The sequence below is a fragment of the Nematostella vectensis genome, chromosome 2, assembly GCF_932526225.1.
Source record: "Nematostella vectensis chromosome 2, jaNemVect1.1, whole genome shotgun sequence".
Classification (NCBI taxonomy): Eukaryota; Metazoa; Cnidaria; class Anthozoa; order Actiniaria; family Edwardsiidae; genus Nematostella; species Nematostella vectensis.
In genome coordinates, this window is record NC_064035.1 from 3,706,101 (window position 1) to 3,733,949 (window position 27,849).

The following is a 27,849-nucleotide window of genomic DNA, read 5'->3' on the forward strand; positions in this document are numbered from 1 at the left end:
TTAACTGAAGTTGTTTTGAAGTCATGTAAGAAGTGCCTAAAACTTAATAAAGTCGAGAAGTTTCTTTTTGATAATTCAAAACCTGTAATTTTTTACTTCTTTTTGATAGTAACAAACATCTAATACAAGATATTTTTATTCGTTTCGGTGTACAAAAAACTACCATTTTTTGAGAGGCTTGGGAAATATGAGATACGCCCATTGAATACCACATGCTCACTTTTCTAATGGTTGAATGGGGCCAACAGGTTTATGCGGGCCTACACTTTGTTCGTCGCGCGCGCCTGGTTTAACATTGTAGTCCCTCACATTGTAAGGTCCCACCCATTGCAAGGTCCTTTCCATTGTAAGGCCCCACGCCTGAATTATATATTGCATAATTACAGGTGGAATATATTTTGAAGGCTTATCAATCAGACATTTTAATTAGTTGATATCCCAATCAAATAAAATGTTATTTTCTTATAGAATAACTTTAATCAGTCACATTGAATGAGGCTTATATTCCCAAACATTACTGGCTGAAAATACCCTAAAATGCCAGTTATTTGCTTTAATTATTTACCAGTGGATACTCCCACATAGTGGGACAACCATAAGAACCAATGCGTGAAGAATAGCCTTATAAAAGGTCGCTCCTATAATATCTGCCATAACATTTGGTGAACAACTTAAAGGACCAGGATCTCAGCTCGTTTAACATGTCCCGAAAGCTCCTGGCAGTGCTAATGGTGTGTACCTTTTTCCTAATCGCTGCCTCGATGGGAACCAATGCCCTCCCTTTCCATGAGGGAATAGAGCGTCGAGCAGGTAAAAACATATATATATTTTTTTACTGATAAAGATCTATATATATATATATATATACATGGCGGACGTCACTATCACAGCTCGATCCCTCAACCCTCCAATCATTTGGCCCTTGACCTCGAGTTCTTTTTTATAGCAATAGGCATTAAGCCGCTCCCCCACCCCCCTCCCCGCGAGTGTGAACCTCGTACCCCAACCACCCCCCTGGATGGGTGCATGATATTTCTCCAGAATCACATAATATTAAACTGTTAATTAAACGGTACTTATATTTTACAGCCAAATGTGTTGACAAGATGCCGTTTGTGTGCATGCGAAAAGATATCCCGGCCATTTGTAAAAATCGGAATCATCGAAGTTATGCCTTCATTATGGACGTGTGCCGCAAAACATGCGGTCAGTGCACCTAAACAAGGTGAGTCCCAAATCCTTCACTTGCTCATCTCCCAACTCATTCCCCTTCACTTGCTCGTCTCCCAACTCATTCCCCTTCATTTGCTCGTCTCCCAACTCATTCCCCTTCACTTGCTCGTCTCCCAACTCATTCCCCTTCACTTGCTCGTCTCCTAACTCATTCCCCTTCACTTGCTCGTCTCCCAACTCATTCCCCTTCACTTGCTCGTCCCCCAACTCATTCCCCTTCACTTGCTCATCTCCTAACTCATCCCCCTTCACTTGCTAGTCTCCCATCTCATTCCCCTTCACTTGCTCGTCTCCCAACTCATTCCCCTTCACTTGCTCGTCTCCCAACTCATTCCCCTTCACTTGCTCATCTCCCATCTCATTCCCCTTCACTTGCTCGTCTCCCATAACTCATTCCCCTTCACTTGCTCGTCTCCCAGCTCATTCCCCTTCACTTGCTCGTCTCCCAACTCATTCCCCTTCACTTGCTCGTCTCCCAACTCATTCCACTTCACTTGCTCATCTCCCAACTCATTCCCCTTCACTTGCTCGTCTCCTAACTCATTTCCCTTCACTTGCTCATCTCCCAACTCATTCCCCTTTACTTGCTCGTCTCCCAACTCCTTTCCTTCACTTGCTCATCTCCCAACTCATCCCCCTTCACTTGCTCGTCTCCTTACTCATTCCCCTTCACTTCCTCGTCTCCTTACTCATTACCCTTCACTTGCTCGTCTCCCAACTCATTCCCCTTCACTTGCTCGTCTCCCAACTCATTCCCCTTCACTTGCTCATCTCCTAACTCATTCTCCTTCACTTGCTAGTCTCCCATCTCATTCCCCTTCACTTGCTCGTCTCCCAACTCATTCCCCTTCACTTGCTCGTCTCCCAACTCATTCCCCTTCACTTGCTCATCTCCTAACTCATTCTCCTTCACTTGCTAGTCTCCCATCTCATTCCCCTTCACTTGCTCGTCTCCCAACTCATTCCCCTTCACTTGCTCGTCTCCCAACTCATTCCCCTTCACTTGCTCATCTCCCATCTCATTACCCTTCACTTGCTCATCTCCCATCTCATTCCCCTTCACTTGCTCGTCTCCCATCTCATTACCCTTCACTTGCTCATCTCCCATCTCATTCCCCTTCACTTGCTCATCTCCCATCTCATTCCCCTTCACTTGCTCGTCTCCCAACTCATTCCCCTTCACTTGCTCATCTCCTAACTCATTCCCCTTCACTTGCTAGTCTCCCATCTCATTCCCCTTCACTTGCTCGTCTCCCAACTCATTCCCCTTCACTTGCTCATCTCCCATCTCATTACACTTCACTTGCACGTCTTCCATCTCATTCCCCTTCACTTGCTCGTCTCCCATCTCATTTCCCTTCACTTGCTCGTCTCCTTACTCATTCCCCTTCACTTGCTCGTCTCCCATCTCATTCCCCTTCACTTGCTCGTCTCCCAACTCATTCCCCTTCACTTGCTCGTCTCCCAACTCATTCCCCTTCACTTGCTCGTCTCCTTACTCATTCCCCTTCACTTGCTCGTCCCCCAACTCATTCCCCTTCACTCGCTCGTCTCCCAACTCATTCCCCTTCACTTGCTCGTCCCCCAACTCATTCCCCTTCACTTGCTCGTCTCCTTACTCATTCCCCTTCACTTGCTCATCTCCCAACTCATTCCCCTTCACTTGCTCGTCTCCTAACTCATTTCCCTTCACTTGCTCATCTCCCAACTCATTCCCCTTCACTTGCTCGTCTCCCAACTCATTTCTCTTCACTTGCTCATCTCCCAACTCATCCCCCTTCACTTGCTCGTCTCCTTACTCATTCCCCTTCACTTGCTCGTCTCCCAACTCATTCTCCTTCACTTGCTCGTCTCCTAACTCATTTCTCTTCACTTGCTCATCTCCCAACTCATCCCCCTTCACTTGCTCGTCTCCTTACTCATTCCCCTTCACTTGCTCGTCTCCCATCTCATTCCCCTTCACTTGCTCGTCTCCCATAACTCATTCCCCTTCACTTGCTCGTCTTCCAACTCATTTCCCTTTACTTGCTCATCTCCCAACTCATTCCCCTTCACTTGCTCGTCTCCTAACTCATTCCCCTTCACTTGCTCGTCTCCCAACTCATTCCCCTTCACTTGCTCGTCTCCCAACTCATTCCCCTTCACTTGCTCGTCTCCTTACTCATTCCCCTTCACTTGCTCGTCTCCCATCTCATTCCCCTTCACTTGCTCGTCTCCCAACTCATTTCCCTTCACTTGCTCGTCTCCCAACTCATTCCCCTTTACTTGCTCATCTCCCATCTCATTACCCTTCACTTGCTCATCTCCCATCTCATTCCCCTTCACTTGCTCGTCTCCTTACTCGTTTCCCTTCACTTGCTCGTCTCCCATAACTCATTCCCCTTCACTTGCTCATCTCCCAACTCATTCCCCTTCACTTGCTCATCTCCCATCTCATTACCCTTCACTTGCTTCGTCCCCTAAATCATTACCCTTTATATTTATCGCAGGAGATTCGAAGCTTTTGCTAAATTCGCTGTAGTTTTTGCAATCGAATTCTTGTTCGCCTAATGCCTGTACAGGACCCGAAATGATCCCAGGACCCGAAACGATCCCCAAAAGTACCCCAACTGATCCCGGGACCGAAACAATCCCCAAGAGTCCCCGAAATGAACCCCAAGGAATTACAGTAATGGACAACTAAAGGAATGTGTAAGGATTGGCTTTCAGTTTTAAAAACATATGAAACATTTAGCTTTGTTTGTGTTATTAAAAGGAAATTTACATTAACTTTTTGGCATGTTTGTTTTCGGTGAATGAAAGACCTATCATATCATGAGATCATGCCGGGGTGTACGCACGACTACATGAGGAAATTCAAAACTCACATAATATTGCTTTCACATCTTCTTAATATTTTGCATCGGTAGTAGAAGGGTTGTTCGAGTGTATTACTCAGTGTGCTTTTGTCATTCCATCTTCTCGGCCAAACCGGCTGCCTAAAATGTGTCGGTGAATATTCGCTCGTGTGAACAAGGATTTCGTGGTGAAATACATGTTTGGTTGTCAGATGAATATTAATTTTTAGGGGTGATGTTTACCGGAAATGAGATTTATAGTGTCGGAGTCATGTGTCGGAACCGCAAAATGTTAAGAGTGTGATGGAAGGTCAAAAGTTTGGTTGATCTGAGCAAAGCTGTGCTATGTTTATGCTATATTCCTTTCAGTAGCAATTTAAAGTTGTGTATTTGTTTTGGACTCTGTTTATGGGTTTAACGCCGGGCAATGTAATAAATAGAAGTATTGTGTTGGAATTTAATATTTTTAAGTCACGTTGTTTAGAAACCGAGTCGCTGTTAACCCTTTATTATGCTTCAAGAATTGCAAGTATTTCTTCTGCTTTCCCTTTGTCCATTACCGTAATTCCTTGGGGTTGATTTCGGGGACTCCTCGGTATCGTTTCGGGTCCGAGGATCAGTTGGGGTACTTTTGGGGATCATTTCGGGTCCTGGGATCGTATCGGGTCCTGGGATCATTTCGGGTCCTGTACATGCCCGCGATAAAAATCGCCGCAAACATCGTAACTCGGGCGAAATTTTAGGTGGGGGAGGGGGGGGGGGACTTGTTAGCCGTCTGATATCCGGAAAATTATTATCCATTTTTAACGCCTAGTGTGTCTTTTGCACATTTTACCCATCCACCTTTTGGATGCCTGTTTATCTATTTCCCCGCTTTCCTTTGCCCTAGCTAGAGTTTTAAAGTCTAAATAAATCTATTTATCATTCTTTTTTAGAACGGCTGTATTTCGAGCTGAAACGCAGGCTACCAGCGATGGAGTCACGAATGAATAAAATTTGAGTAACCAACCAAACCCTCTGTTGTGAGATTTATTGGTAATATCAACGTCATTATTATATAGTTTATCTTAGGAATTATAAAAACAGTCGCATCTAATTACGAGAGAAATTACGAGAATCTACTAAGGCATGAGACACTATCGTAAATACAGGAGAAAATGCCTTGGAAGGGCCTTTTGGGCCCCCTTCTGTTAAAAATCCTGGCTACGCCGCTGCAGTGATAATAAATTTGTTATCATATTGCTCAACTGCAGTGAGGAAATAGGTTAAATGGTGGTTGATACTCCACCCGCTGGCTCTATTCGCGACAACGCCCAGCGGGGTCTGCAGGAGGGGAGAGGAGGGATGGGGGGATTCTGCAGGTTGGACCTTCTCGTTGGTTGTCGGTTTGCTTTTATAGTATATATACTTCGAACACACTACAACTAAACACATGCAACATTTTTTGTCGAAAGACAAATGTTGTCAACGCGTTTCTAAACTCACGCTATCAGCCTGCGAATAGTCCGGTACTCTGTTGTTCAGAGTCTAGATCTCTTACATAGGACTGTGACCCGAAGTATGTCAGTTAGTGGACAAAACTCAACTAGACCCTGCGCGCAGGGTTGACTGGGATACCTGAGATCTGCAATTTGTTTAGGCCCTGTGTTGTGACAAGTATGACAAACATTCTATTGCCCACCACCTTGGATATAATAAAAACATGTATAATCTCTTTTTTTTTTTTTTTTGTATATGCCATATCACAACACTGATTGGGGCAAGAAAGGTAAGAAGCATCATCTCTTGAAGTGGGGCTGGACTCGAGGTGTGCTACATTTAAGTAGATGGGGCTGATTGTCCTATCTTTTACAGTGTAAAATCTTACAAATACTATCCCCGCAGCAGAAATAACACCGAAATAAAATTCAGGAAAACTGAGAATGTGAAAATGTTAAACATTTCTTTGGTTCACTGCCCTCAATGTGCTATCACTTAGGGGTAAATTTATTTTAACACACAAATTAAGCAATATTGTATTAACAATATAATTTAGATTAAATTTATTATCTCATTTATGAAAGTACAAAGTAAACAACATTATCTATTTATGCTATCATATTGTTTAAACATTTTTATTTTGAAGCAAATGAGAAGGCTATAGAATATCCAGACTTGAAATTATAACATTTACATATAAGGATCGAGATCAACAACATTACAAAGACAACACAATGCTCTAGATTTCATTGAAAATGTTCCATAAAATTAAAATGACATTCAATGAGGGATAAAGTTATTTTACGAAGAAAACAAAACTTATCTACACACTATAGCAGTATTGTAATAACTACATAAGTAAGTACTTAAGTATCATTGTTTTAACTGTTGTTCCAATAAACCCGCATACTTATTTGCAATGGGGTGCCCCACCCACCCCCTATATTTCTTATGCTGTCCGAATTATTGCTTCGGGTTGTTGCTTCAGTCAAGTAGGTGGAACAAGGGGGCCTATGGTTTTGCTTTTAAATAAAGAAACAGATGTAAAGACAGATATATAGACACAGATGAAAAATGGAGCTGATTCATCTTTTCTTGGAATCCCCCACCAGAGACCTTGCTAGTTTCTAAAAAAATCTGAATAAGCAAATAATGCTTATATAATAGCGTCGAGGTATATATCCTACTCCGTTCACCGAGCCTGAGGAGAATAGTTATTTTAGCATTCACCAAATCATTTTATTTACTAAATTCAGAAAAATACACAAGTTTGTCTCCGTGACAAGATATAAATAGCGCGCGCCGGCTCAAAACAGTGAATAGCATTAGATATTCACTGTTTGGCAAACAGTTCTCAGCCACGCAAATCGTGCGAAATGCACTATCCACTGGTTTGGTGAATACTAAGAACAGATATAATCCACAGCAGAGCTAGCACTGTCATTGAATTCAGAAAATGGGGGGTCAAAACAGTTTTTAGGATATAGTAATTTTCAAACAATAATCTAAAAAGTCAAAAGATATACTTAGTGAACCAAGTTGTTTCCCAACAGCTACTCTTGTAAAACAATAAGCTGCCCCTATATTTCTGGTGCTGTTTGAATTACTCCTTCAGGCAAGACTACGGCTATCTGGTTAACTTTCAGAATACCATGGATGTAACAAGCGGGGCTATGGCCAAACATTCCTTTGGGTGTATTTGCTTTGAAATTTAAAGGAATATAGAAACAGATGCAAAGACAGATGATATATAGACATGGATGGGAGCTGATTCTTTCTTTCTTGGAACTTCGGTCTCCCACTGGAGACCATGCTATTTTCTAACTATAAAGTAAGGGTTTGTAATAAAATCTAAAATAAGCAAAAAATGTTTTGAGTATTATCATATTCATGGCGATTTTTACAGCATCACTTAGGAAGCAGCAGCAGCATTGGGGGAACTATAATAATGAGAAATATTACAAACAAACAAACTCTCTACTTTTAATTTAGTAGCAGTAAGTATTGTAATAAGTAAATACATATCATTGTTTCATTCATTATTCCAATAAACCCGCATATTATTTGCCACAATATATTTTGGGTCTCATCACGAGAACTCTAGCATTCTCTGGTAGACAATATCACCCGTTTTTCCCACCAAAATACACATAAGAAATTAATGTAATTACCCTAACCTTATTCCTGAGTGTCTAAAGGACGTCAAATTTTGGCCTTGAAGGAGTCTCCCACAGGTATCCCAGAAATAAACATTAAAACACGTGCCTACCTATAACACGTTTACCTAGTCTTACAATATTAGCCATAAGTTCTAACAGCAGCCAGCCTTGCTGCGTATACACCTATTTCAAACAACATTGCACTCAAGAATCCATTTGTCATAGCACGCTGAATAGTAGAATACTGGTCCCTGAAAGCCAATGTGTACAGGGATAAAAGCAAGAATAAATACAGCTTTGAAAACCTAGATTTCTATTCACGTTTTTTTTTCTCATGTTTTGTTTTTATATCCATGAAGCATTTCGGGTTACGACACATTGATTCTTATTAAGTGTAACCTTATTTGAAAGGTCTACATACAGGACCTAGCTTTTGTATAAAGGTCCGGGCTATATATAGGGCCTAGCTTTTGTATAAAGGTCCGGGCTATATACAGGTCCTAGCTTTTGTATAAAGGTCCGGGCTATATATAGGGCCTAGCTTTATTAAACACTTGTATCAAGGTACACACGCATTTGAAACTTCCAGTGCTAAGCTGTCTCAGCCAACAAATTTCACACTAAAAGCACTAAAAACTACTTGGGTTACTATTGTTCACGTATCGACTGCTACTTTCTACAGCAACCAACAACGGCGTGAAGTCACATGACGAGAAAACTGCACAAAAGATAAGCACTACTACCTACGCTTGGCTACGCCTCTTTGTCCTTCTCTGTACTGCCTTGCGCCTCAATTTCCTGCTTATCTTTTCCCTCCTCGTCTGACTGGATTTGTTGCTGCCACATGTTTGCGTACACACCTCCGGCAGCGAGGAGCTCATCGTGCCTGGAAAATAAAGCACGGTTATTTAACACTGCATTTGAGACTGAAGTCGTGGTGACTTAACAAGGACAGGGTGACCAAACATCGCAATGGTGACTTAACAAGCACAGGGGGACCTAACATCGCAATGGTGACTTAACACCGTAATGGTGACTTAACAAGTACAGGGTGACCTAACATCGCAATGGTGACTTAACACAGTAATGGTGACTTAACAAGCACAGGGGGACCTAACACCGCAATGGTGACTTAACACCGTAATGGTGACTTAACAAGCACAGGGGGACCTAATACCGTAATGGTGACTTAACAAGCACAGGGTGACCTAACATCGCAATGGTGACTTAACAAGCACAGGGAGACCTAACATCGCAATGGTGACTTAACACCGTAATGGTGACTTAACAAGCACAGGGTGACCTAACATCGCAATGGTGACTTAACAAGTACAGGGGTGACCTTACATTGCAATGGTGACTTAGCAGGCACAGGGGGACCTAACAATGGTGACTTAACACCGTAATGGTGACTTAACAAGCACAGGGTGACCTAACATCGCAATGGTGACTTAACACCGTAATGGTGACTTAACAAGCACAGGGGGACCTAACATCGCAATGGTGACCTAACATCACAATGGTGACTTAACACCGTAATCGTGACTTAACAAGCACAGGGGGACCTAACATCGCAATGGTGACCTAACATCACAATGGTGACTTAACAAGCACAGGGGGACCTAACATCGCAATGGTGACTTAACACCGTAATGGTGACTTAACAAGCACAGGGTGACCTAACATCGCAATGGTGACTTAACACCGTAATGGTGACTTAACAAGCACAGGGGGACCTAACACCGCAATGGTGACTTAACACAGTAATGGTGACTTAACAAGCACAGGGGGACCTAACACCGCAATGGTGACTTAACACAGTAATGGTGACTTAACAAGCACAGGGTGACCTAACATCGCAACGGTGACTTAACACAGTAATGGTGACTTAACAAGTACAGGGGGACCTTACATCGCAATGGTGACTTTACAAGCATAGGGGGACCTAACATTGCAATGGTGACTTAACACCGTAATGGTGACTTAACAAGTACAGGGTGACCTAACATCGCAATGGTGACTTAACACCGTAATGGTGACTTAACAAGCACAGGGTGACCTAACATCGCAACGGTGACTTAACACAGTAATGGTGACTTAACAAGCACAGGGGGACCTAACACCGCAATGGTGACTTAACACAGTAATGGTGACTTAACAAGCACAGGGTGATCTAACATCGCAACGGTGACTTAACACAGTAATGGTGACTTAACAAGTACAGGGGGACCTAACACCGCAATGGTGACTTAACACCGTAATGGTGACTTAACATCACAATGGTGACTTAACAAGCACAGGGGGACCTAACACCGCAATGGTGACTTAACACCGTAATGGTGACTTAACATCACAATGGTGACTTAACAAGCACAGGGGGACCTAACATCGCAATGGTGACTTAACAAGTACAGGGGGCTTAACATCACAATGGTGACTTAACAAGCACAGGGGGACCTAACATCACAATGGTGACTTAACAAGCACAGGGGTGACCTTAAATCGCAATGGTGACTTAACAAGCACAGGGGGACCTAACATCGCAATGGCGACTTAACAAGCACAGGGGGACCTAACATCGCAATGGCGACTTAACAAGCACAGGGGGACCTAACATCGCAATGGCGACTTAACAAGCACAGGGGGACCTTACATCGCAATGGTGACTTAACACCGTAATGGTGACTTAACAAGCACAGGGGGACCTAACATCGCAATGGTGACTTAACAAGTACAGGGGGCTTAACATCACAATGGTGACTTAACAAGCACAGGGGGACCTAACATCACAATGGCGACTTAACAAGCACAGGGGTGACCTTAAATCGCAATGGTGACTTAACAAGCACAGGGGGACCTAACATCGCAATGGCGACTTAACAAGCACAGGGGGACCTAACACCGTAATGGTGACTTAACACCGTAATGGTGACTTAACAAGCACAGGGGGACCTAACACCGCAATGGTGACTTAACAAGCACAGGGGTGACCTTAAATCGCAATGGTGACTTAACAAGCACAGGGGGACCTAACATCGCAATGGCGACTTAACAAGCACAGGGGGACCTAACATCGCAATGGCGACTTAACAAGCACAGGGGGACCTAACATCGCAATGGCGACTTAACAAGCACAGGGGGACCTAACACCGCAATGGTGACTTAACACCGTAATGGTGACTTAACAAGTACAGGGGGACCTAACATCGCAATGGTGACTTAACACCGTAATGGTGACTTAACATCACAATGGTGACTTAACAAGCACAGGGGGACCTAACATCGCAATGGTGACTTAACACCCTAATGGTGACTTAACAAGCACAGGGGGACCTAACATCGCAATGGTGACTTAACACCGTAATGGTGACTTAACATCACAATGGTGACTTAACAAGCACAGGGTGACCTAGCATTGTTTATCTATGCCTAGAGAAGAATTAGGATGGCATATAAAGGGCCTCCCAAAATAATGCCGAGAATTGTCAGTATGCAAGAATGGTGTGTACTCACGTTCCCTTCTCCAAGATCTCTCCCTCGTGTAGAACCAGGATTTGATCAGCGTTTACGATAGTTGACAGCCTGAGGTACAAGAGATGAGGAATAAAGCATAAAACTGTTCATTTCATCATAAAGGAGTCAAAGAGGTAATGCAACATTTATCAGGCCTGGTGACCTGTGTGGCACTATCATCTCTCAAATTGTTTCTCGTTGATTGCGTATCGAGCTCACTTTTAAGTGCGGCTTTAAAAAGCTGCATTGTCACCGGTTTACTTCCGGTCGATTACGTAGCAATCTCCGATTATTTTTAACGAAAGCATGAAAATAATTTTAAAATATTGAAAGCAGTGTGTCTATTGGAAGATTCTTCGAGGATGTGACTGATAATTAAGAGCGGATGGCATGTTAAATAGCGCGGATTCTAATTGATTCCGTCGGCCCTTCGGAAGCTGGTGACAATGCAGCTTAAATTAATATACGTAAACTGGTATCTCCCAACCCCCCAAAATGTACAAATGAACGAAAGCTTTAGCACCCATAAGTTAACTCTTTTTGTTTTGGTTTTTGAACAATGACAGACGCGAACTGGAATATTTGTTGCAGTTGTATTATTTCTTACTGATCGATGATTAAGTTTTAATAATGAATAAATTACAGTTATTCATATAGAGCTGGAGGCTGAATTTTGAAATAAGCGTCGAATAAGAATAACAAAAAATGATTATTTTTTTTCCTGAGGTCTCCTTGAGACTAGCAATTTTCAGGTGATGTTTTTTTGATAACTTGTGATTGGTTGCCTCTCTGGCATTCCTCATTCTGTCAATCACTCGCTGCAAGACATGACGGAAAAACCCTGAACATGCGCACTTTGAAGAAATGGAGAAGGAAGATACAATTTCTTACAATGGCCATCAGTTCCTTGTATTCCGGACTGATTTTCCCTTTTCGAAACACAAATAACGTGAGGCTGAAATTCACATACCCAGATTTTGGCTATTTAAGTTATTTTTTTCTTGATCATCCTTGCGCTACGTATGAGCTCAAGAACGAAAAGCTCGAATTTCAATGTCACTTTACAAAAAGCCGCATCGATTTAAAAAAAAGTCGCATTTGATATTTTGTTTGATATTACTCACTAAGTACTTAGGGGAATTTTCCGCCTTATTCGATGTAAAATGAGCTTATAGTAAACGTCAAGTCATCTTATGTGTTAAGATTTATAACCGAGATGTGTTGTGCTGCAGTGCCACGCGCACTTGCTGACTCGTCAACTTGTAATGATTTAGCATTGTTTAGAGCAAAAGTTTCTTCACATGGTGGATAACTTGAAGACTGAATATGATCTATCCAGTTCGCCTCATTTTCAACAGCTTTTGCGTGTTTTGGAAGACTTGATAATAGAGGTTGCTCTAAGAACGTAGCTGCACAACTCGGGCCTGCTTTTGACCGAGGGCGTTCTATACCCGTACCCTCACAATTTTGACCATCTTCTGTGTGCAATCGGTGAATTGATGACTGAGGGAGTTTTATCCCCCTAGCTGCACATTCTTGATTATCTTCTGAACGTTCAACAAGACATGATGACTGAAGGCGTTCTATCCCCCTAGCTGCACATCCGTGATCATCTTCTGTACGTTCTACAAGACATTATGACTGAAGGCGTTCTATCCCCCTAGCTGCACATCCGTGATCATCTTCTGTACGTTCTACAAGACTTGATGACTGAAGGCGTTCTATCCTCCTAGCTGCACATTCGTGGCCATCTTCTGAACGTTCAACAAGACATGATGACTGAAGGCGTTCTATTCCCCTAGCTGCACATCCGTGATCATCTTCTGTACGTTCTACAAGACTTGATGATTGAGGGCGTTCTATCCCCCTAGCTGCACATCCGTGATCATCTTCTGAACGTTCTACAAGACTTGATGACTGAGGGCGTTCTATCCCCCTAGCTGCACATTCGTGGCCATCTTCTGAACGTTCAACAAGACATGATGACTGAAGGCGTTCTACTCCCCTAGCTGCACATCCGTGATCATCTTCTGTACGTTCTACAAGACTTGATGACTGAAGGCGTTCTATCCCCCTAGATGCACATCCGTGATCATCTTCTTAACGTTAACAAGACATGGTGACTGAAGGCGTTCTATCCCCCTAGCTGCACATCCGTGATCATCTTCTGTACGTTCTACAAGACTTGATGACCGGTGGCGTTCTATCCCCCTAGCTGCACATCCGTGATCATCTTCTGTACGTTCTACAAGACTTGATGACCGAGGGCGTTCTATCCCCCTAGCTGCACATCCGTGATCATCTTCTGTACGTTCTACAAGACTTGATGACCGGGGGCGTTCTATCCCCCTAGCTGCACATCCGTGATCATCTTCTGTACGTTCTACAAGACTTGATGACCGGGGGCGTTCTATCCCTCTAGCTGCACATCCGTGATCATCTTCTGTACGTTCTACAAGACTTGATGATTGAGGGTGCCCTTCTCGGTCAGCACATAGTTCGATGACTGTTTTAACAGATTCATGATGACAAATACGCTGTAAGCTTTTTCCCCCGTGAGCACATAGTTCGTTGTGTTTTTCTGTGTTTTCCTGTCGACTCGCAAGAGATTTGCAGTGGATGCCTCCCGATTTAAAAGCCCCTTTAACGGAAAGGTTGTCTATACGTTCCTGTTTTATAAGATTTTCGGACGCAGACAATTCCGTAGAGCTTCTCTCAGATAGCGTCAAACAAGGGACTCTGAGTGTGTTCCGTGTTTCGCCTTGCTCGGCAGCTGCTACAAAGGCTTGCTCATCTTTAGCCATGGAGGAAAGGGTGTCCCCCTCTCTGGTTACTAAAGCTTTGACTGTCATTACATTTACTTGCGTTATATCGGGTGATGATGTGGTGTCTGTAGAAATGTGTGCGCCTTTCGCCTTAATAATCTCACTCCCCTCAGCTGTTCCTGACTGCTTGTAAAAGCGAGGTTCATGAAGCACGGGTAGGACCGAAAAAGTTCCCAATTGAAAATGAGTTTTAGCTTTGTGGCGTCTTGAAATGACGTAAATCCTTATGTTTACGCACACCATAATAAAAGTAAGCAAAAGTGAACCGGCCGCAAGTATCGTACCGAGAAAGTTCTTCACTTCGGCAACATGACGAAGGAGGACAAGAGTAAGAGAAAGCGCCCAGAAACCGGCGTAAAGGACGAGCACGCGCCTCATAGTCACCACAGATCTATATCTCAGGTGTAGATACAGCGCTAAGTAGCGATCCAGGCCGATTGATGTAAGCATAAGGAATAAGACCATCGCAGTTACGGCAACCATTGAAGTCGACAAAAAGAGGCAAGTGCAAAACAATCGAAATCTCCGGTGTGTTTGCCAACTGCGTATGCGACCATCACCGGCTGACCGAAAAGGCCAGTAAGGAGATCGGACAGCCCGAGGCATCCAAGTAAAACGTATGCGGGTTGATAAAGCCGCGACCGTCGACAAATTGCAAGCAAGAGAACAACATTCTCAATGATAGTGGCTATGGAAGCGACCAAATTAAAGCTACCAGTGGCAATGTTAATTATTTTCTCCTCTGGCCTTAGAGGAGAGAAACTGACGTTTAGCCCGATGCACGGATGGGAAAACATTATCGGTGCTACTTGGAACAGCCATTACCGTTTTAGTTTTAGGGCACAAGATTAAACCAGAAGGCCTGTTAAAAGCCAGCTGTTTCCAATGCACTGAATATATACATAATGGCAATTAACAACTGCGGAATAGTTGAATAGAAAGCACATTATTTTCAATGGAAACAAGGCTCAATTATCCTTAAACGCTAGAATGCTGCCAGGTTATTAAAAATGGAAACAACGGAGTGTCTTTATGCAAATGCAATCTTAACACAGCAAGACCCCCTTGATCACAGTTCCTCCCCATCTGATTAAATGATGTGCGGGTTAATAGAAGTTAATAGAAGCGGATAGTTTCACGGATCGCAATTTAGGATAATGTGCTCTAATAAGCCGTTTTCTCTTAAAACCTTTTATTCGATCGATAGTTCTAAAAGTTTCCTATGGTAAAAACAGTTTTTCTTAGAGGTAGGTACCTGTGGGCGACTACGATGGTAGTTCGATTAATGCACATGTTATTCAGGGACGCTTGAATATTTCTCTCGGTCTCGGTATCGAGCGCCGACGTTGCCTTAAGAAAAACATGAAACAAATAAGTACCAATGTGTACAAGAGGAGCTAAACGGAGCAAAAGGAATTTTCCTTACTCGCTCCCCTTGCCTACTGATTGAATGACTTTGGCATGATAGAGCAGGGACACTACAACGTCAATTACTAAGGGCACAGAACTACTGCTCCATTTTCTCTAGATATTCTCTAAATTAGCCCCCCCCCCTTAGTTACCCGTCCGGCTATATGCAGACAGGCAGACAGACAGTTTTATTGGGGTCTTTAAAAAAGCGTACATTGAGCTTGACTATAAGTAACACATGGGGCGGAGGGTCTTCAATACGATTCTTGCAATGATAACTAGTTATTGTAGCCCCCACCACTTTAAGTAACCACACAGACTATGATTTTACCTCGTCTAGCAGTACTACAGGGGGGTTCTTGAGTACCGTTCTTGCAATCGCAACTCTTTGTTTTTCTCCACCACTCAGTTTCAAACCACGCTCCCCAACAAGACTGCTATATCCTACAAAAAGTATTTTATTTTATTTATTAGTTACTTGGAAGCTTATCAGATGAAATCATCTTTGATTAACAATTGTTTAACTTATATTTTTAAGCGTTATTCAGAAAGTAGGTTAGTAAGGGTTTGCCTCGCTGTGGACCTCGCGTCCGTATGGCAACTCCCTCGTAATAAAAGCCTCAAAATAAATAAATAGTAGGAAAGGTTCCTTATTCTGCTTTTATACAAAACTGTAAGAAGTACTGGACTAGCTTCGATATGAATAGCTAAGCCGAAAGTAAATTCTTTTTCAGGAACAGCTTTAGAAAAACCCCGCCACATATTTTCTACCAAAGAACTTCACACCTTAATCCTAAAACGGAACCAAATTATGTAGCTGTTCAGATCTAGTTAAGAGCTGTTCTGAGCTATTGTAGAGATGTTCAAAGCTATTGTAGAGGTGTTCAGAGCTAAGTGTAGAGCTGTTCAGATCTATCCAAGGGCTGTTTTAAGGGTTTATTTTGGTGGTTACCTTCAGGGAAGGTGAGAATCCGATTGTGGATGTCTGCGGCTTGAGCGGCCTCCTCCACGGCTGCGTCGTCAGCTTCCAGGCGCCCGTAACGCACGTTAAACCTGATGTCACAATAGAAAGGATCGTTAGTCAAATTGAGTCGAACCGTCACACGTGCAAGCAGCACGCATATCAAACCTGAATCTACTGAGCATCAAACTGATTCACAAAACTACTCTTACACAAAAGGCACAAGACTAATAACTGTGAAAAGTGAAAGCTGTAGTTGCCCTCCGGTTTCATATTAAAAATACAATTTCGAGCAATATGTCTGTTTACATTTGAATGTTTTAATTAAGTTAGTTTTTGTTGATTCTTGCTTTAGGTGATGGTATAAATGGACGAGTTTCTCAGGAGTGGAGTACCTGATATCGTTATTAAACAGGACAGTGTCTTGGGGAACGACACCTATCACCTGACGAAGAGACTTCGATGTAACCTAAGGGAATGCAATAAAATCACGTGAATTAGATGCCATGAAGCGAACAAAGTGGTGAATTTTACACTTAATCGTGTTATACTAGGGGGAATTTTCTCTCAAACAACTACTAAAACGAACCAGTTCCTGTATTAAACTGCTATCCCTTAGGGGGTGTTGAAAGATTTTTCTGAGTCTGCTATCTCTTAGGGTATAAAATTCCACCAACTGCTATTCCTAAGGGGAATGGTTTTTCCGATTCTGCTATCTCTTAGGGTTAAAAATACCTTCGACCACACCAAATTTGCTATATATATATATATATTTCTGTTGACCACAACCGTGTGTGCTATTCCTTCAAACTGGTTTTAGCGACTGTTTTGTTTTTATCAGCCCCCCCCCCCCCCCTCCCAGGGTACGTAGTACTGGACCTCAATTCTTTTTACCTTAGAAATATCCTGACCATCAATGCTAATACAACCGCTGCCCACATCATAAAATCTGTACAGCAGACGTATGATTGTACTTTTGCCGCCACCTGAGTTACCAACCAGTGCTAGGGTCTGCCCTGGGAACACGGTGAATGAGATGTTCTTCAGCACAGGCTTTCTGTAGAAAACACCAGAGTAACAATGAGCACAACTTAAAAATGCACGGATCTATTTTCCACAGAAATCTTCTGGTGATTTTTCATATAAAGCACAACTTAACAGACTTTCACAGCAATCCTTATACTGAGGGTATCCAAATAAACATACGGTATAAAACCTACCATATATGATAAACCATTTTAGCTTCCTTTTGTGGTTAATATTATTAATCTACAACATTCATTACCACATTAATAAAGTTATTTATAATAAAAAAAATTATAGGAAGTCCCAACGTCATAGGCGGCCCGATAAGAGCCATATTTTTGTCGCTTTGTCCCCAAACATGACTCTTATATCATCATTTTATTAAAATAGTCAGACCGATATAAACTTGCAATAAAGATAGAACATCATTCGTTTTGCTTTGTTTTCTGTCAAGTTTCAATAATGTCGGTGAAGATTATTAAAACTTGCCTTTGATCATATGAAAAGGAAACATTCCGGAACTCAATCAGTCCATTGGTGACGGTCAGAGCAGGAGCATTAGGGACATCAACCACCTGTAATGCACATACATTCCAGGACTTGGACAAGTTGAGGCAAGGGCATTAGGAACATCAAAAAATTTCTGCTTTTATGAGCTTTAGCGAGTTAGATAATAATTATGGCATCACAATTGTGAAGAGATACTCTACCTCTCTCTTCTGGCCAAACAGGTCAAACATATTTTCCATGTCAATGAAACTTTGCTGTATCATTCTAGAAGACAATTGAACAGGGTCATCTTGAAAAACAAGATAGTTTCGCTACAATGACCAAAAACAACATGGAAATGACTTTTATACAGGGGTTTGCATTGATGATTGGCAAAATTTGATATCCGGAATATGAAACATGTTTTACACATAACAAAGGGATTTCAAGAGAAAGAACAACAGGTAAAACAGTGTTCTTACCGGTAGTAGGTTCCAAAGAAATTGAGGGGCACATACAACTGTACAATGTATGTAACATAGAGAACAAAATCTCCAACCTAGAAAAGAGACGAAGGTTAACCACAAGTTATTGTATTGTTTTTGTGACAGCTATAGAAAAAAATTGCCCTTCATCCACAACTAAAGGTGCTGTTTACTTTCAACGAACACCTATCAGTGAACAGTGCTATCACTGTGTGTATCAGTGCTATAAGAAAGTGTATCTACCATTGAAGAGTTTGAAGCCTTCCAGTATAATAACATGAAAACATCATATAACTTACCCCAGAGAACCATTGTCCCCAAAATGCTATTATCACATACTAAACCAAATGTACCATTAGCCAAAAAACTCTTTTATCCCAAGAAAATCATTCCCTTAAGAGAACAAAATTATTAGACTTACCCCAAGAGTACCATTCTGCACCAAGTAGCCACAATACATAGCGCCAGCAAGCAGGCCAGACGTTATAATGACATTCTGGACAGTGTTGAGTACAGCTAGTGAGCCTAGAACCTGCCACTCTGAATCCTAAGATAGATGAGCAGGAAACTCATTCAATGACTGTAATATTTTTTTCCAAAGAACAAAAATTTATTGAGCAAGAGGCACAACACAACAAGCAAAAAACAATGCACATATAGGTAGAATAGGACACATACTAACCTACTGTTTCTTATTATTTTTGCTACACAATTGTCAAAGAATCTTAAAGAAGGGGGTGAGATCCAAAACAGAGGAAAAAATACCCAAGGGAAAGCCTTTAAAAACATTTATTACCAGACAACGAGGATATAGATAGTTGCTGTACTGTTTGACAAGTTACACAGGGCTGGTAAAAAAAAACACCAAAAGTCTTATGTGCAAGACATTTACCTGGTAGCCAAGGATAAGCTGATTTAGTCTGTTGACCTCAAAGGCCTCTCCTGAATAATACTTCACCTGAAAGATAATTATAGACAGAATCATTTTACATTACTTCAGAAAAAATAATTAAAGACAGAATCATTTTACATTACTTCAGAAAAAATAATTAAAGACAGAATCATTTTACATTACTTCAGAAAAAATAATTAAAGACAGAATCACTTTACATTCAGAAAAAATAATTAAAGACAGAATCATTTTACATTACTTCAGAAAAAATAATTGAAGACAAAATCATTTTACATTACTTCAGAAAAAATAATTAAAGACAGAATCATTTTACATTACTTCAGAAAAAATAATTAAAGACAGAATCATTTTACATTACTTCAGAAAAAAATTATTAGAGCCCCTGAGTTCCAATTTGTAAGAAAAAAACAACAATGAAACATATATGCTTTATATAAAATCATCCCAAAACTAAAACTAATTGACCAATCCTTTGTACACCCAGAGTTTGGGAAGTAACATCCACTTCTTATTATTATAAAAAAAATATAATAAAAACTGAGAAATTTAACAGTTACTACGCAACTAGTAAAACCGTGAACACCTAAAATATGTCTCAAATGTTTATTGTCTTCTGACGAATCAGACGTGAGAATTTAGACACTGAGACTAGTTGAGACATGTTTCTAGTTGACTGTTTGAATATTTCGCAAGTGATTAGTTGGAACAAACATTCCATACATATTTCTAGTGTTCATGGTTTTCTTGGTCGCGCTGTAAGAGACTAATGAATTATAATTACTTACTGTCTCAAAATTCAGAAGAGAATCAACTGCTTTGGCTTTGGCATCATTATCTTTCACATTCATGGAGCGGCGGAAACTTGTTCTCCATTCAGTCAAAACAATGGTCACAACTGAAAGCATAACATAATGTATTCCTAAATGAAAGTGATTAGTCAAGAAATATTCTTTATAGATAAAAAAAACAATAGATACATGAACTTGTTCAATTGTGTAAAAAGTTGTGATAAAATAGGTTAATATGTATTTAGCATTTTGTGCTGTGCAAATCAACTTAACACTTACTGGTAACAGTATCAAGTAATTAACAAATTTCCCATAGTTTTCCGTGGTATGAACTCTTATACACTACAATAATTTTCACCTCATGATCAAAATCTTGTGGAGTTACGAGGCGTGTAACGTCGAGTGGTTCCGCAGAGTAAACTTTGATCATGAGGTGACGAATATTGTGTTGTATAAGAGTACGGAGAACTATGGGAAATTTGTTTTCTACAACACAAACAACAAAAACAGTATTTTACAAAATCAAAACAGTGTGCATTCGTTTGAAATGGTAAGCACATGCAACCATTGTTTCCATACCCTCCTGCGCAGAGCTTTCTGTGTCCCTCGTTTACTTCAGCAAAATAAATGAGCGACACAGAAAGCTCTGCGCAGGAGGGCAATGTTTGCAGAGTGCGCATATAAACGAAAATTGAAAACTTAGCTTCAAAACCCTGCGGTCTTTGTTACTTTTAATGTCCTTTTTAATGTAAGGATAGAAAACACATTTACTAGAAAAGATTGAGAACCAAATTTCTCGAATTTGAATCAAGGTTTGTCATCTCTTTCGCTTCAAGTGAACCTGCAAGGATTGTGTGAATGACAAATCCTGTGGTATTTCCTCTGATTTACTATAGCTAACAACCAATCAGAAAATGAGATTATACGCAAGTGTTGTAGAATATACTATTTTGGCTAAATATGAAGACTGATCTGTGCAGTTTAGATTCATGGGTGTGAGTTGGTGTGAAAACACTGTCACATAAAGGTGAAATGAGAAACATGTCTAAATGATCCTTATTTGATACAAAAACTCACAGTTTTCTAATGTGCTCATGATGCATTTATAAATTTTCCCAAATTTTACACTATTCCAAATGTTTTTACTTGTGATAAATAATAAATAGATAATAAAGACTGCTATCACATCAATGGTTGCATACTTGCGCAAAAATGACTTACTTAGGTAAAGTGCCATTGTCAAAAAGACAATCAGCCCAAACCAGCCATTGAAAGCAGCAATGAAGTACACAATAGCAATGACGATATCCACGATTGTTGGCACAACACTAAACAGGATGTAGCTACAATGAAATATAAAAAAAGACAAGGAATGAGAAATGATGACTAGACCTTAACTGCAAACCACTTCACTCGTTATACAGTAATTGCTTCTTGTTAATATTTCCAAATAAAACAAGGCTCTTTAACACACCTGAGCAGATTGTATATACTTGTAGCACCTCGATTAACCATGGTTACCACTTCTCCTGTTTTGCGAGTGATGTGCCACCTCAAAGACAGGCTAGGATCAAACAGTAAAGATTAATGCAAAAGTTTTCTTCATAGGTTTATACCCAGGACTTTAACCTCAAGGTGGGAAATATTGAAATAGGCAAGAATTCAGGTAAACATTATTTTGGGGTGTGAGAGGTTCCTGGGAAAACTGTGAGATTCTTACAAACCCCACAAGAGTTGATGCCTCTTGCATATTTCAACAGTGCACAAAGTACCATGTTTAACCCTTTTTATAAGTGCCTAATAAACAAAAATATTTTCTTTTGAAATTTAAAATTAAAATGTCTAATAGTAGGACCATAGCTAGGGGTTGGGCACAGGGGACACGTGCCCCCCCCCCCCCAATATTTTGAAAAATTATAAGGAAATGACCAGTATGGGGGGGGGGGGGGGTTCTGTTATGTGGCCCCCCCAATGTTTTGAAAAATTATAAGGAAATGACCAGTATGGGGGGGTGGGTTCTGTTATGTGCCCCCCCCCAATATTTTGAAAAATTATAAGGAAATGACCAGTATGGGGGGGGGGGGGTTCTGTTATGTGCCCCCTCCCAATCTTTTAAAAAATTCTTCTTCACAGGTTTATACCCAGGGCTTTAACCCCAAGGTTGGAAATATTGAAATAGGCAAGAATTCAGGTAAATATTATTTTAACTTAAAGCCCAATTGTTCATACATACCTGTGCAAATGCTCAAACAGTTTGACCTGTAAAGTGCGGCTTGTGAACTGCTGAATGGTTATCCACAGGAATGAACGGATGTTGTTTAATAGGCCCATTCCACCTTAATGTCAAAAGATAACAAAGTTACTGACTTGAGCACTGGTTCTTGTCCTGACTTCGCAGGTACTGTATATTTTTATGAACTTGTTAGTTTGTTTTATATGAAGTATAAAAGACAAATAAATACCAGTTCCTCCTCCACTCAAGAACCGCAGGAATACATAGAGAGCAATGAGCTTCAATGGGTCAGTGATGACCTGATTATTATCCCCGGTCAGTCTGTTCACTAAAAACAAGTGATCCATAATTAGAACACAAAGCAAAAAAGAAAGTTAACTGATTCAAGGCTTCTATTTGATGATCAGATCAACAGCCAATCTACATCAAGGCATAGCACCTTTCATGGTTTAAAAATGGATGTTTCATAAACACCAGTAGTCCTAGGCTTATCTACAATGACTACAAAAAAATGGAAACAGGCTAGCATCAGCAATGGAAAGAATGTTTTGTCTGTATAAGGTAAATAAAGTTCTCACCAATGAGTTTGTATGTGTAGGGCACAAGAACATTGACAGCACGCCCCATTGCCAGCAAGATGAAGCAAATAACCACTTTGAGCTGCAAGAATCTAGAATTTGTTGGGCACAAACATAAACTTTTATTTTATTTGTAAATACAATAAATGAAATATTTGAAACAGACTGGAAACCTATGTACACCTGTATGAATTGTTTTTTAACTAGGTAACATTTTTCATTTCATTATAACAAGAAATTTTAGGTTTGTCATACTTTAGAGACCGAGATGCTAGGCTGGATTTCCACTTCCTTTCTGTGAGCCAGCAGTACATGCCCCCATCAAGTGGGGCTGATGAGGCGTAGTGATGGCTGGAAATCCAGCCTATTTTTAGACTAAAAAAGGTTTGTCACTAACCTATCTTTTGGCCACATGAATGGCCAGAGTATCATGGTCTTTCTCCAGAAATCTTTGAAAGGTGACTGTCCACGTCGATCTCTGACCTGATGATTAAAAAAGCACATATGAATAATTATTAATTCTTACAATATTTTCCACTTTTCAAATAAAAACATTGAGAAGGTGTTTCAATGTGTTAACTGTCATCATAATCATCAGCTATTAAATCTAGTTAAAAAGGTATTTTTCTTAAACATGATATACATAGGTCAAGGGAAAGCACCAGGGCTGATTCAAAAAAAGGGATTTTTAAATCCTTTTTATGGTCTTGGGGCTGCACTTAATAAATGAACAACAAATCAGATTTCTATTTAAATGTTCCCTCTGTCTGGCAAAAAGGGAGTGCCTACTGACAGGACAGGGATGACAGACAGAAGTCATTGTCTTTTAGTGTGAAAAGTGAAATGATGAGAATAACAGCACTACTCGACAGAGCAAAAAAATGGCAAGTTTTCCCAAAATAAGGTAAGCTTGAATTTTTGCATATAGGTTCCTTATGCCATGTAAACCAACATATCAAAAAGTGTTTTTTTTCTAATGGTTTCGTCTTGAGATATGAGGCTTGAAGTGCAATTTTCAAATGTTCAAAGTATAAATTTTCCTTATTTTTAGGGAGAAGTCGGGCTCTGATCAGACATTAAGCCAACTTTGCTCGCTATTATCTAAATTTCATACCTTCTAAATTTCTTTAAAGTTTGGAATTAAGCTTTTGGACAGAGGAACTCCTTGTATGAGCAATCTTGAGCTTATATATTGAGAATTGGAAAATTTCATGCCATTTTTTTTGCTCTGTCGCACTACTCACCACACTGGAGCCTTCAAATGTCCCATCCTCTTCATTTACAGTAACTGGGAGCGGTTCTTGTTTGTAGAGTCCTGGTGCCTTTAACCCTAGCAAAAACAACTGTGCAACAGCTATATACCTAGCAAGAAACAAGCCAAACTCTGCTTTCTTAGTGGAAGAATTGCGCTCAATAAACCACCAGTTTTTGTTATGCCAGGAAATGAAAGAAAGATTTTCGTTTATAAATGCCAATGTCCAAAAAAGAAGCAGTCCTACAGAGTGTGTAGTCACCCTAAGCTTATAGAATTTTAAACTTTCTGCCCGAACTACCACCAATGCAACCGTCCAGGTGAAAAAACTGGAAATGGTATAAAACACAGCAACACCTTGGATGCGTGTCTTTTCCAATGATGCTTTAGTAATGATGTCAATTACTGGAACAAGCAGCAGACAAAGATGCAGAAATTGTTGATAAGTAAAGAAAAATGATTTCTGGCCTTCTCCATGGACAAATTTTGCTGGATTTGAAACAGCAGTGTTCAGAAAGTTTCCATTATTTGCTGCTTGGTTAATGGAATCCCCTTTCTCGTAATCTTCACCAGAATTGAACCGTGAGTAGACATTTTTATAATTCCTTTGTTTCTTGTACAGTTGGGCCAATAACAAAATCAAGATCAATGCCAATAAAATTGCTGGTGGGTAGGTGAACATGATACATCTTGGCATGCCATCATCTTTTGATACTCCTTTAATGAGGCTCTCTCCAAACTCGCAATAGGTTTTACAGATAGACATCCTTTTCTGAAAAAAAAAGAAAAAACACATCAATGTTTTTTTTAATGAAAAGTTCTTAATCATGTTTACTGTACCATGGTCTATTATTACATTGACTCCTCTTAAGAAAATGTAATAATTACTTTGTCATGGATGACAAATCTCAGACAATGCCCGGCGTAATTAATCGATGAAAATCGATCATCGGTTTGCCAATCGATAAATCGATATTAATTGATGAAATCAGCCGATTAATATCGATTGATATTGGTAATCGAAGATTAATCCATAGTCACACAAAGATATTCCTTAATTTCATCGATTATCATCGGCTGTCATCGATTGACTACCCTGGATTTGATATTATTTTATAACATTCTCCGGGGCCAACAAATGTTCATAATGTGAGTTTGTGTATCGAAAAATATGTTTACTGAATGACTGTCATTGCGATTGTTGATAATCATAAACGGAGCTATGATTTGTTGAAATGCTCTTTAATGTTTTGCTAATTTTGTCGACAGAGATCATAGCAGGCCGCTCGGTTCACTCATCTTACCACGCAAGCTCGGCTCCCAAATTACGCGTTTACTCCGACGCTTGTGTGTAGGGAGACTGTCGTTGCGGTTGTTGATAGTCATTAGTGGAGCTATAATTCGTTGCATTAATAGAAATGCTCTTTAATCTTTTGCTCGTTTTGTCGACAGAGATCATAGCAGGCCACTCACTTCACTCATCATCTTGCCACCCAAGCTCTGCTCGAATTATTGCGTTTACTCCGACGCTTGTGTGCAGGAAGACATAATATAAATGGCATTTATTCTTTTATTCAAGGACCCACAAGGATCCGTCAAGGATCCGTCGAGGAAAGGGGGTGGGCCAGTGAAGCCTGGAAAAGGACCAGCGACATGTTTCATTACAGCTAATCTCTGCTATTACAATCTGTATAATCAGAGAGGCTTACAACTCTGTTGTTGCCTGTTTAAAAAAGGTATCATTAAGGGCCTTTAACAATGAACATATACTGAATAAATAATACATTTGTACTCTTTTATGTTCTTTGCTATCATTCAGATCATATTTAATGAAAATTGATATTAACCCATTGACTCCTGGCTATTTTAGAGCTGATTTTACAAAAAACAGACTGAAAACAGATACCTTCCCTCCTATTCTGGGTTTTATACAGCCCGTCAAAGTCAAACACAGCTGCACCTAGTCAGCGGTGTCCAAGCTTTCCAACAGTGCTTTGCGGTCCCCACTTTTAATCCCTCGTCGTTGTGCTGAAGCCAGCACAAGTTGATGGTTGCTTGTATTTTTCATTAAAAATACAGCTATGAGCATATTAGGAGAGTGTCTCAGGACATCATGAAGTCTTTTGAGGCATAATTGAGTGCTTTGCTTATGGATATTTGCAAGCAAAGGTGGATTCATGATGATTTTTTCTTGTTTGGCTTTGCCCGGATGAGAAAATAATTTTCTAATGAATCACCACAGCTCTCCTAAATGCTGTCTTTTCTGAAACCAAATTGATTCCAAAATTGTTTACACTGCTATTCTGGGTCTGTATGACCTGGAATTGATTTGTTTGGCTTCGGGGTGAAAAGACTTATAAAAAACCATCTGACTTTGGGGAGAGGAGTGTTGACTGGCCCTCCCCTCATGAATTTTTCCCTGGATCTCCCAGAATGCTTTGCAATCCGTAAAGGCATCTTTGTGGTTTTACAAGCCTTCAAGGAGTGCACATTGTGTTTTGAGGCCATGGAAGTGAACCTGGAGGATCAGAATAAAGGTATCTATTTGTGTCTAGAGCTGTGTTTGCTGATCTCTCTCCCTTGTGTGGTATTTTGAGCGTTTTATTGAGAGGGGTGATTCTGCTTTTCTTTCCTTGTTCGATTTGAAATTTGTCTAAGAACCTGTGCTGTTATTTGGCTTAAGAGGAGTTGCCAACACCTTGGTTGGATGCATATCTTCAAGACCATTTATCCCTTAGACTGACGCCTGAGTATCTTCATCTTGTTGTGTTTATTTTGCATTTATGATTTTTTTGGGGTTGTGGGTACTTCCCAAAGCCGGTACAGGCCGGTTGAGGGGTCAATGTGTTAATCCATCATGGTACCATCATCGATTACTAATCGATGAAAGGCCACAAATTTGCAGATCATCGATTAACCATTGATTTCCAATATTAATCGATTGCTTAGCATCGATTGATATCGATTTTCATCGATTAATTACGCCGGGAACAATGGTTGATGGGAACGATTGTTCTATCCAACTGATTACTTTTTATTCTTATGCGCCAGAATAACCGAAGCTACTGGCGAGCAGAAATCTACATATGTTAATACTTTCAAAAGTTACTGAGACATTGCTTTGCTTGTATATATTTTGCCGATCAAAAGCCAACGGGCTATGCAAGCTAAGACAAACAACAGATGTGTGCTTAGTATCATAATTCGCGTTACATAACCTACAACATATTACATTTTGGACACGAAAAAATAGGTGAAAGACACTAATAAATAAAACAACTACATCCGACGCGAGAAAAACTTTATGTGGCCTTTTGTTTGACGTTACCTTACAAGATAACCCTGATTAGCAAGCATGCGAAACTAGTCCGCAAATTTTGTTTGACGTCTGTCTTATGTACGTGCCTTTTTTTTAGCGCTTTTAGTTATTTCTTCCAGTCGGAGAAAACATATGATGCTTCAGCATATATTTACCTTTACCAGATATCCCGTCTTTACAGTGTTTTGTTGTTTCTGCTTTTTATATAATTAAAATTCCGTCAAATCAAAGAGAACGTCTGTGTCACCCCGAATAATACACACACAGAATGAGTAAGCGCTTCACGCTTTGGTGGACTGTGATCTACCGGTCCCAGATTCCACAGGCAGACCAGACAAACTAGACTCTC

The 27,849-nt window shown here is 40.5% G+C and overlaps 1 protein-coding gene across 2 annotated transcripts; it reads right to left on the reverse strand.

Moving 5' to 3' along the window:
• Positions 1–7,518: 7,518 nt before the first annotated feature.
• LOC5514794 (ATP-binding cassette sub-family B member 6) lies at positions 7,519–27,802 on the reverse strand. 2 transcript variants are annotated; one of them, XM_032384378.2, is made up of 22 exons: positions 27,656–27,802; positions 25,486–25,815; positions 24,174–24,953; positions 23,327–23,412; positions 22,930–23,021; positions 22,581–22,679; positions 22,352–22,454; positions 21,593–21,682; positions 21,340–21,461; positions 20,116–20,225; positions 19,310–19,375; positions 18,839–18,964; positions 18,415–18,491; positions 18,154–18,217; positions 17,933–18,018; positions 17,312–17,474; positions 16,813–16,886; positions 16,409–16,509; positions 15,788–15,900; positions 15,302–15,396; positions 11,222–11,290; positions 7,519–8,594 (listed from the first exon to the last, which is right to left on the reverse strand). In XM_032384378.2, exons 3-22 carry the CDS (start codon positions 24,945–24,947, stop codon positions 8,462–8,464), a joined length of 2,643 nt encoding a protein of 880 aa, XP_032240269.2. In that variant the 5' UTR covers positions 24,948–24,953; positions 25,486–25,815; positions 27,656–27,802; the 3' UTR covers positions 7,519–8,461. The 2 variants fall into 2 exon arrangements, with proteins under 2 accessions (XP_032240269.2, XP_032240270.2); XM_032384379.2 differs by lacking the exon at positions 25,486–25,815.
• Between the last annotated feature and the right edge of the window lie 47 nt (positions 27,803–27,849).

Excerpts from the sequence above, each read along its gene's own strand:
- LOC5514794 (XM_032384379.2), bottom strand. The coding sequence starts at position 24,947 with ATGTCTATCTGTAAAACCTATTGCGAGTTTGGAGAGAGCCTCATTAAA. Across the intron at positions 18,965-19,309 it reads AGCTTATCCTTGGCTACCAG|GATTCAGAGTGGCAGGTTCT; the intron begins GTAAATGTCTTG and ends CATCTATCTTAG. Across the intron at positions 18,492-18,838 it reads TGCAGAATGGTACTCTTGGG|GTTGGAGATTTTGTTCTCTA; the intron begins GTAAGTCTAATA and ends TCTCTTTTCTAG.